This window comes from Fusarium tjaetaba (assembly GCF_013396195.1).
Source record: "Fusarium tjaetaba strain NRRL 66243 chromosome Unknown NRRL66243_c0000010, whole genome shotgun sequence".
In the NCBI taxonomy this organism is placed as follows: domain Eukaryota; kingdom Fungi; phylum Ascomycota; class Sordariomycetes; order Hypocreales; family Nectriaceae; genus Fusarium; species Fusarium tjaetaba.
The window spans coordinates 344,268-354,696 of NW_023501206.1; the positions used below are offsets into that span (position 1 = coordinate 344,268).

The 10,429-nt window shown below is 47.4% G+C and overlaps 2 protein-coding genes across 2 annotated transcripts; one reads left to right on the top strand and one right to left on the bottom strand.

The window, feature by feature from the left end:
- Positions 1–6,313: 6,313 nt before the first annotated feature.
- On the top strand, positions 6,314–6,817 carry FTJAE_296 (PKR1; the record flags this gene model as incomplete). The annotated part of the gene is made up of 1 exon (XM_037349206.1): positions 6,314–6,817. The coding sequence occupies one exon, from the start codon at positions 6,314–6,316 to the stop codon at positions 6,815–6,817; it is 504 nt and encodes a 167-aa protein (XP_037212644.1).
- Positions 6,818–7,245: 428 nt separating this feature from the next.
- FTJAE_297 (SUT1D-like sucrose transporter) lies at positions 7,246–9,665 on the bottom strand (the record flags this gene model as incomplete). Its single annotated transcript, XM_037349217.1, has 7 exons — positions 7,246–7,693; positions 7,746–8,430; positions 8,486–8,557; positions 8,611–8,724; positions 8,803–8,922; positions 8,975–9,000; positions 9,076–9,665. The coding sequence occupies 7 exons, from the start codon at positions 9,663–9,665 to the stop codon at positions 7,246–7,248; spliced, it is 2,055 nt and encodes a 684-aa protein (XP_037212645.1).
- Between the last annotated feature and the right edge of the window lie 764 nt (positions 9,666–10,429).

Sequence of the window (10,429 nt, forward strand, 5' to 3'; positions counted from 1 at the left end):
TTTTCTGACTGTCAGACCGCTGGAGGGCACTCTCTTTCACACTCTCAGTGCATTCTACCTTATTTATCATTGTTGACTTTGCATCTCCCCCTCTCCCTATTGACAAGGTATCTTCTATCATCGAAGATGCAACACAACATCCTGGATCATCAACGTGGCATGGGTGACTGACTATCATTGTCACGCACAGCCCCGTGATCGTTCCATGCCCTTATCCTCAGACCCCAGGTTCGATTGCTCACTCATCCGCCCCCATTGACACCTTACCCTCCATTTCTCACACTCCAGATAGGCAGCAGGAATAGCCATGCACGAAAGCAACCACAAAGCTCTCATAGGTCACTAAGCGCGAAATCTGCTACGTATCGAGTCTATTTCCGTTTTAGGTAATCACCGGGAAACTGTATACCCCCCATCCACTCGCGTTGCTTGGTCAGAATAAGTTGTGCGTCATCATTCTCACAGTCCACCTGCACCATCACTGAGACCTTTCATTAACCCTTTCGGCTAGTCACACCTCAGACGAATTATAGGACAATGAACCCGAGTAGGCGTTTGGCGAGAATGACAGATCCAAAAACTCGGACTCTGGCTTGCATCGGTCCGATGCATCATGGCAGCCTTGACCGATTGCAACACTGAACTCCACTTTATGGTGGCTTGGCCATGCTTGCCGCAGCTCGTAAAGACCCCAGGATAAAACGGCTGCAGCGCTGACGGCGTCTAATAGAGCCAATCGATATGACTCTCCTATTCCACAGGCGCGCAATGAGCCAATGTCCTAGAGAGCGAGGATCGTCTAAGCCAAATGGCGCAGTGCGACAAAAGGACATTGACGTGGATCAGCAGCCTTAGCGTTTGGCCCCCGACTCCTAGGAAGCCAATCGGAAGAATTGGCAGGGCCATAGCTTAACCAAAACAACACTAGACGTTTACTTCCAGGTCTATGCTGGCAATCTTCATCGCGCAGTGCTTGGCTTGCGGGTCAAGCCCCTACGACTACAGAAACGCTGGAACACAACTCTCTAGCCCAAGCCTTATTACCGATGAATGGGTCCAGAGCTTGAGCAGCTTGATCCTTACCAGTTTTGAGCTTATAATGATCATTCCGCGAGTACCACAGACACTTAGATTTTCATGATTTTATGTCCATCTGAAACATAGCACAGCCTCTTGTTATCACCCTATGTATGAAACAAAGCAGAGAATAACTCCACACCCAGATCCTTGGATGGTGCCTTACGCCTTGACAAAGGAATCTTACTTCACTGATATAGTTCATACCTATTGAGCGTTGTTACCTATTGAGCGTTGTTCGCCTCTGCGATGTTCGATACGTTAGGTAGCCCGGTAAGTGAGATTCTGATATGGACCACCCTTAGCACTCTGTCGGTTTGAGGATGCAAGATTAGTCAAAGGCGTGATTAACGTCAGGCTGGTACTATAATTCAAAGTCAGGCATTTTTTGTTAATTGCCGCTTCAAGATTGCTTTTAGCCGATTTCGATTTTGAGATTTTTCAACTGATTAGTTGACTCATTTGCTCTTCATGACGGTTCCTCAAGTAGTACTTCCCAAGGCTGTTAGGCTTGAAACCGCTACATCTTCCAGGTGCTTGAGCTGTTTTTGAATTCGGAACCGCTGAGTACGAGGTATTGCTTACTCACTAGAACAGCGCTTGAAATATACCTTCCTTGTATCAACCAATACTCGGAATCGTAGATTGGTCTGCAAATGCGTACCAGAATATGCCAGGAGCTTGCTGCATACTATCAAACCTGAACAGCACTAGCCATTTCGAGAGAGCTCAGCCCGTTGATATGCAAGCATGAGGCACTACTTTGAATCTATTACAGCAGGTATTTGCAGCAAACTATTGTGGGAAATGACAGTGTGGTCCTAAACTTCGAGCCATTTGTTCATCTGCATGGAGAAACAGTACTGTCAAGGCAAGAACTGGGTCTTAGCTTTTGTGAAGCTATCTGGTCGTCACCCAATCTAATCTACGCGCGCGGCATCCCCACCCTTCAGTTGAACACACTAAGTTCATTTGCAGGGAAGCTGAGAAAGCCAAGCCAACTCAAAGAGCCATCAAACATCAAAACACGCACGATTCATGGAGGCCACGCATGTTTCAGACACGCCACGGTTTCGTCCCCCTAAGAAGATCCCCAGAAATTACCCTAGGGATCAACGAGACAGCCAAGATCCCTCCCTCTAGACCACTCGAGATCATACCGCGAAATGCTCCGGTCAAACCAGATTGCTTCTAGGGATGAAACCACTGCTTCCAGCTCAGGAGGCTCAGCTTCGATCGGCCTAGACTACTGCAATCCTCAGATTGGTTTATGTCGCTGCCTGGAGAGGCGATCGATGCCATTTTGGTATTAAGGGCTCGTACATGTTCGAGGGGTGTATTGGTCAAACAGACCCCAATTAAGCAGTGGGCAAGGCAGACTGGCACGACTAGTCGACTACTCATCGTCTAACTAATAAGCTGCGGGAAAGCCTGAAGAATATGGTTATGGCATAGCGTCACTGCTGTCATCATACCCTGATCCAGTCAGTATTCGGTACCGTCTCTAGCAATTTTCAGCAGTCCATCCTCTAATACTCAGGAATAACGGAATCGCTAGGATTGGCATAACGACACAGGCATATTCGCCTGGTCTGGCTCGGTGGATTCAGCATTGGCGAGCTTGTCACGGTCGTCTTGCTAATGAAGGCTCAAGTGTCAGGAAGTCTCAAGCCGTGTGTTGAAGATCGACAAGCTCCATTAGTTAACGTGACGTCCAGAACCTCTACCCGATCACAGAAAGACAAGGGTCCTGGCCTTGTTAGCCGATAAAGTATCCATGTTATATACTCCGCAGTGTACATGAGGATACAAACTTCAGCAGGTGGTCACTACATTTCCGACTCTCGTGGCAGGAGGGGGCAAGAAAACTTTAGACCTTTATCCTAAGTGGTGTCTTTGATGAAAAGACTTAGGTAATTTAGTCTCATCTTAGGGAGTCTTTACTGAGTTGATTTTGAGCTACTCTTCTAAAGTCTCATATTTTCTTGCTCACTAAGGCGTGGGGAGATTAGTGCCAGCGTATTTATTTAAAAGAGAAACCTTTCGAGTAAGGAGTGTTCTCTGATTGGAGACTATCACCAAATGTTCGTCACAGCCCGAACACCGATTGCTAACACAATCACAGTCACCGTGCGTGATGCAGAAACAAAGATCTCATGTTTTGCAATCGTAGCCCGCATTCTTCGGTCCCGAGCTGTGCGATCTTTTAATCCCTGAACGTTGTGTTGCAGACTAATTGTAACATGAAAAGGTGGTGCTCAAGAGAACGATGGGAACCTCCCATGGTCTGAGACACGAGGCAGTGTTGTTTAGTGAAACATCTTATGTATGAAACTTTTCCTACACTTGCATGTGATTTGATTAATAGGAAGTTTAGCATTGAATGGATCTTTTAACTTCAAAATACTATGCGCCTTGCAGACTCAAAGCTGTAAAATCCTCGAGGTAGGCGTAGCTACGAAGTTACAATACCCCAGAGCAGCACAACATGTGTATCTCTTGACTTCCTTCGTGACTGACCTCACTGCAATAGGGTAGTCTCCATCTATACTATGGTCTTGTTATCTCTCTATATAGGTGTATAATATCCGTGTTCCGCTATCGGTCAATATCCGCGGGAGCGTTCAGTGCTCATGTACCCTGGGCAACTAGCCTCCTTTTCACGGCCCAGATATCCGTACCGTCAACTTACGGCCTTCGGCACAGGTGAAAACAACCCTCTTGACTGGTCCTTCAATTTCTTGGGATGACGGAGCTTGTTGAGCAAGTTGTTGACTAGTTGTTGTACAGTTCCGTATGTGCATCAGAGCTTTTGCTGTTGAGAATCTTGAACGATATCGAACAACTATATTGCTTACAAGAGCAAACATACTTGATGAAGGACATATCTCATTGAACTCTGGTGGCCAGGTCATAGTCACAGAAACTGGTTGATGTCTAATCAAGTAAGACAAAGGGGTGGATCTGAGGACTGGTACATAAATCAGACTGAACATGTGAAAATTGCCCAAGCTAGCCTACGTTCGGAGTTCGAAGGACCAAGGACAACTTGCACCAAAAAGATACACCTTTTCTTGTGGGATTCCTCCACAGGGCTTCGCAGAGGGATGGATATCAAGGGTTACTCTATGCCATGCTTTTCTCTTCCCCCAAGTCTTGCGATATAATATGCATGGACGGCGCCAATGGTCATACGATCAACTACGGCAAGCATCATACTAATGGCGGGATGAGGAGGAGGGAGTCTAAACAGGTTCATCTGTTCGCTAGTTGTTGGGGATGCGGTCGGTACCTGAGCCCATCACTGCCGTGCGAACCAAGCGGTGGGCCAAAGAGAACAACGTACTGAATCCTTCGGGTGAGATGTCTTCTAGCGGCCGCAACCTTCTTTCCAAGAGGCGCAAATACAGGGTCTTGATTCCCAACGGTCTCTCTTTTGTGACCGACAATGCATGAGTTGAGTGAAGTCGGAGATGATAGATGGCAGCTATGTAGTATCCGGAATAGGGTGAATACTGACCCGAGGATGCAGCTGAAGACCCTGGACATGTGTCAACTCGTCTGGTAGAATCCTACCAGTAAATGCTGATGAGACTACTAGCCAGGGGCACAGTTATATAACGGGGGTGGCTGTGGACTGTCCTGTGTTGCCTATTCTCATGCCTAGGGGAGGAAAGAAAACTCGGGACCTTGACCCTAAGCGATAAAAATATTAGGTAAATTTAGCCTAAACTTAGGGTACTCTTTGCTAAGTTTATTTTGACACCTTATATCAAGGTTCGGTGTTTTCTTGCCCCCTGAGGCATGCCTTATGGCGCCCTGGGCGAGAGCCTTTCTCTTTTGAGGCTGTGCGTGGGATCAAGGGAAGAAGATAGGATAGGGAATGTTGTCCAAGCTCATATCAATCAAGTGGAGTAATCGGTTTTGTTTTCTTTCCACTTACATTAAAGTTTCTTGCTAGAATCGGTCATATGCGCTTCGGTCAGACTGGGTTATGATTGGCTCCATTTGTTCACCTTGACGTTGGTGATCTCTCCTAATCTCACTTCAGGCGGCAACGTCGGGTACTGCGGCTTTTCAGTGCGGCAAACTGTTCCATAGCCTCAGGCTAGATTTGCCTAAATATTCTTTTTTATCACTTGCAGTCTTTCTGCTCAAGTTTTCTTTCCTCCCCTAGGATATTCCTACTTGATATTAAAACATTATCGTTCACATAGATTATCTTTATATTGGCGAAATGTGCAGGTCGAAGGGATTTTATCATATCCCGTTCTACCCGTAACCTGTTTCCATTGACTATTCTTGCATTTCAAGCTTGATGAACGCTGGGTGCTAACATAACCACTAGAGTTAGCAGTTATGGTTCTGTTGAATGGCGTGGTATAGGGTAGCCTTGTGATTTTCGCTACTTGAACCTGGCATCGATTAGGTATGTTGAGAAAGATAGTGGAAGGAAATAAACTGATATTCTTATAAAACTGCGCCGTTCCCGCCTCATCGTAATGATAGCATTGTTGGTTTGTTGTTCTCGATAACGAAGCTTGGCATCAAATCGTGTGTCGTGAGCAGTTGACGACATTAATGACACCAATATCAAATATATCATAAGGGATGCGGTTCTACACCCCAGGATCCATAGACCATGAGAAAATTCAACAGGAAAGGCCAGCGAACTCATAACACAAGTAAATCAATAATAAGCAACACAGACATGATTGTATCATCACAGGGTCATGTTGAAAACAGTCTCAAAGGCGATGCCTTATGTAATCCAATAGAAGCCCGGCACGCGATCTGGGTCATTCACGGCACCGGAACCAACCACCTGTCGTCATTGCAGATACACTCTCTTACCTTAGTAGGACACACCAGCCCAATACCTACCTAGGTATTCAACTAACAACCACAGTACTGCTTCAATACGGGTATTCTATTACATCCACGGATAGATTCGCTTAAGTGGGCAACAAAGAACACTCGTACAAGTCGGTTGGTACAAGTTACGCTATTAGCGAAATAGAGTGGTCGCCAGGCAGCGACCGCCTCTGTCCTTGAGAATAAAACCTGCAACTACGAACTAAGGATTACACCAGAAAGATCTTTGTCTTCCCTCGTTACATACCGTACAGAATCGTAACATCAACGCGATCGAGATACCAGGATTCTCCCTCCCATAGCCCACTACTTTGAGCAACAAAACCCCCGCCGAAAACGACCCCGCGGTAGAACACCAACCATGTCATCCTTCATCGTCAAGCTTTGGGAGGACATTTTTACCCCAGGCCCGACGCCCACCATCCTCAAGGCCGCGAATGCCTCCTTTGCCGCTCTCCAAACCGTACTATTCTGTCTCCTACTTGCGACATACAATATCCACTGCATCATTCTTTCCATCCTCTGTGGCGGCTTGTGGTGGAGCGTCAACTGGTTTGCCGCCGAGCTTGCCATCGCCCAGCGAGAGCAGCGTGAAAAGGAGGAGAAAGAGAAGCAACAACAGAAAGAGGTGTCGGGTTACGATGGTGAAGACAGCGAGACAGAGGTCGAGACGACTGTCCCGAGCAAGCCGTCTCCCGTCGCCGCAACAACCTCTGCCGTTGCTGTAGCTGCTGCTGGAGTCGAGACTGTTCAGTCAAAGGGCGAAGTGAAGCAACGTTCTGGGGCTACGGGCACACAATCAAGTGTTAGTACGGAGGACGAGTGGGAGAAGGTATCCGAAGCTGAGAATGAGAAGGACAAATAGAATCACTGTATACGGGACACCAATGCAGACTATGAAGTGGGATGGTACGGATGCGTTGATGATTACAGAGAAAGAGACGACACTGGAGGAGGATACCCCTTGCGACATCTGTGATTTCTGGCGTGTATGTGGTTAGCGTAGTCACATCTTTCTATCTTAGATATCAATCAGAGCCGAACTACTCCGTATGGTGATGAACTCTACCTCATGCATATATCATGATTCTTGACACGCTCTGCACTCAAACCGCACTCCAAATACAGCTACGACTCACTATATGAGTCTCGAGCCCAGCTGGCAATGACCTCTGCGCCAATACACCAAAAAGAAATCCAACCCCAAAGTCAGATGAGTCATGAATGAAGAATTACAACATAAATAGTAAGAACATACAAGTAATACACGACAACCCTATAGAGTTGTCTATCTTATGTGACCTTTAGCTTCCGGGTCACATATGCTGCAACCAAACTGCTCATGGCTCCAATGAATAGGCACACCGCAATGGCGTTCGGGCCATCTGGATCTGGCTGCTTCTTTTCATCACCCGCGAGCTCGGGACTCTTTCCAGGCTCGAGGACCGCGAACACGATGGTAGATATGAACGTACCAACAAACTGTGGCAACGTCGTGTAAATGTTCAGGATGCCGAAGTAGATACCTGATAACTCGCCAGTAGAAGCCGTAGATGGCATGTCAACCTCTGAACCATGATCGAGCTGCAAAGGTGCATCATCGTGGCTGATCTCGGAGAGCTCGATGTCGGGCTCATCCGAAATGCGACGATATGCGCCATCTGATCCCGCGCCACCGCCGAGTTTATTGACCTCGACGCCGAGGAAAGCACTCGGAGCCCACATAGCGAGAGTCCAAGGTCTAAACACGCATCAGCATCATACGGAAGGCGGAAAGCTGCTGCAAGACTTACATGCCGCATAGACACACCAGAACAGTCGCAAATCGGAAGCTGGTTGCAAATGGCGCCAAAGACATGGACGCAGCAAACATTATGTGCCCAAGCATCCAAGCGGTCAATAGATCAGGCTTTACCTTGTTGAACCGTGTCAAGAAGCCTGCGATTGCCTGAGGAGGCCGATGGGTAAAGGAGTTGTCCTCAGGAGACTGCACAAACATGGGCAAAATCCAGGCACCTGCAAACGTGATTACGGAGTAAATAACAAGCGCAGTGCTTCCAATGCGCCCAATGGCACCGAGAGTATCCTTAGATTTCCTTGCATCGGCGGGCACGTCGTAACGAAAGTATGTTTCACCAACCCATGTGGTGCTATAAAAAAGGAAAGGGAACCAACCGATCCAAGCCCAGAACTGTGCCCAGCAGATGGCTTGAATTCGAGGAGGTAGGTTTAGAAGTGTCGACCAGATTTGGCGAAAGACTTTGAAGCGACCCTCATGCTGGGTTGGTTTGGAGGCTAGCAGAACCCGCTCTGTAACGGCCCAGCAAGTGAGTGACGTTGAACTGAGAAGAGCAATGGTTGAGATGACCGTGAGCTGTTTGAACTGAGTATCGCCAAACGTGGTTCCAAAGAGCTTTAACAAATCTACAGCCCCGGCACCATACGCAATCATATGACCAATTGCAGACATACGACTTGCTACAAAGAACGTTAATTCGGCTCACATCAAAGCAACATCCATAAGTAAACTTACACCAAGCCGCCCCTGTCTGCTGTTTGTGGATTGGTAATGTGTCAACAATGAGACTCTTGGAGCATGACATGACTGAAAAAGTCGTTAGTTTTGGCAGAGTTGAGGAGACGCTTATAGCACCATACCAGCATTAATAGCGAAATCAACAACATATATGGCCAATACAGCCAATACTATTGTAGGTCGCTTGGCAGCCTCATCATCGGCCACCACGAAACCGACAATCTCGCGGGTAAAGCCTAATATTAGGAGGCTTATAGCAACAATAATGGAGCCAACTACCATCAACGGTCGCCGACGTCCCCATTTGGACTTACTCTCATCCGCAATGACGCCGACAACAGGCTGAACTATGAGACCGGACAACGGACCAGCAATCCATACGAGAGATGTGTTGCTTTTGGTTAAACCAAGATTAAGCAGATATGGCGTGCAGTCTAAACACTCTTCAGCAAGGTACGCCAGGAGATGATGAAACTGTAGACTTACATGTCATTTCGATACCCCACGTGAAACTGGATGAACCAATGTTAGAAAGCCAGCTCAAATTGGATTACTGTTACTGCAGCTCGTGGGCTAAGTAAACGTACGTTATGCCAATAGTGACGAAACTCAACAGAATCATGCGCACAGCCTCGGAGTTGCCTCTGATGGCGGGCTGTCCTGACCAGCTGGCCATGTTGGCCGGATTGCGCCCTTGAGATTCAAAGCTAACGTTATCCTGGCTGTGTCTACCCGAGCTATTGCAATCGTATGAGTCTCGCTGCGGATGGCTGCCATAAACCTCGGTACCGGTCGAAGAGGGAGTTGGTACTGGTGGCGAATAATCTCGGGGTGAGTACAGAGCGTTGATAGATACGGCAGAAGCTGGAGGAGATATCGACGGTGTTGGAATAGGAGAAATTGAAGACGAGCGGGATGTCGAGCCTGCAGCAGATACACTCGGGACAGCGAGATGAGTGTTAGACTGAGGACACGAGTGACGTAAATCTTGTTGAGAAGTTTGATGCTGTATGGTTGACCGTGAGCTTTGATTCTGTTGAAAATGAAGCCGAGACTGGAATTCAGCCACGTTGTGGTTATACTGCAACGGTCCAAGTTCCTGATGAGGATGATGACGATGCCGTTGCGGGTACTCGCGATCGACCGCCTGCTCTTCCGGCGAGCTTGTCGCGGGCATATCGTGTAATGTGGGTCATGAAACGGGGGAACCTTGAAAGAGTTAACAGTACCTTTTCGCGAGGCTTCTTGCTCTGCCAGGGGTTAAATTGAAGCGAGAGACTTGGCAAAGCTGTCGAGTAATGTAGGATCGGTAAAGCAGAGATGCCAGACTTGCAGCTGATGGATTGGTAGGTATGTAGTAACAAAGCAGCCAAGATTGATTAGCACTACGAAAGGTAATAAAGAGGTACCTACCTATTGCTCTAGCGCTGCCCACAGGGCAGCAGTATGCTACCCCCTTTCCCCTGGAAGGGCGGGGGATTCGCCTGTATGCGGCAGTTCCACTTTCGGATCTTTCTAACGTTCCAGTCTGGGGGATTAGTTCCAAGTCACATGTCAGAGTCATCATCTACCGTTTGGTAGATGATGAGTGCGCGTATGAAAAACAACAAATGTTAACGATGTGCTAATTGGTAGCCAGCTAAATAATGATTCTCAAGCCCTATAAGAGTGCCAAAAGACACCATACAAAGATCTTGCCACCGAGAAAATCATACAAGACCGCACATAGTGATCCACGTAACCAAATTTGATAATTCAAGCTTCATCATGCTTGGGCCACTGGTATCTCATTCCATCCATATTTTAGTCAATACGATTCTTTACATTTCCCCCACTGCTACGAGTTGGTTTCGGGTTCATCCCTCGTTATTCACACCTGGAATCTTACATACGTTGGTATTTTACTCTGAACGCCTGGCTCCCCTGCTTTAAAAGTCAAGG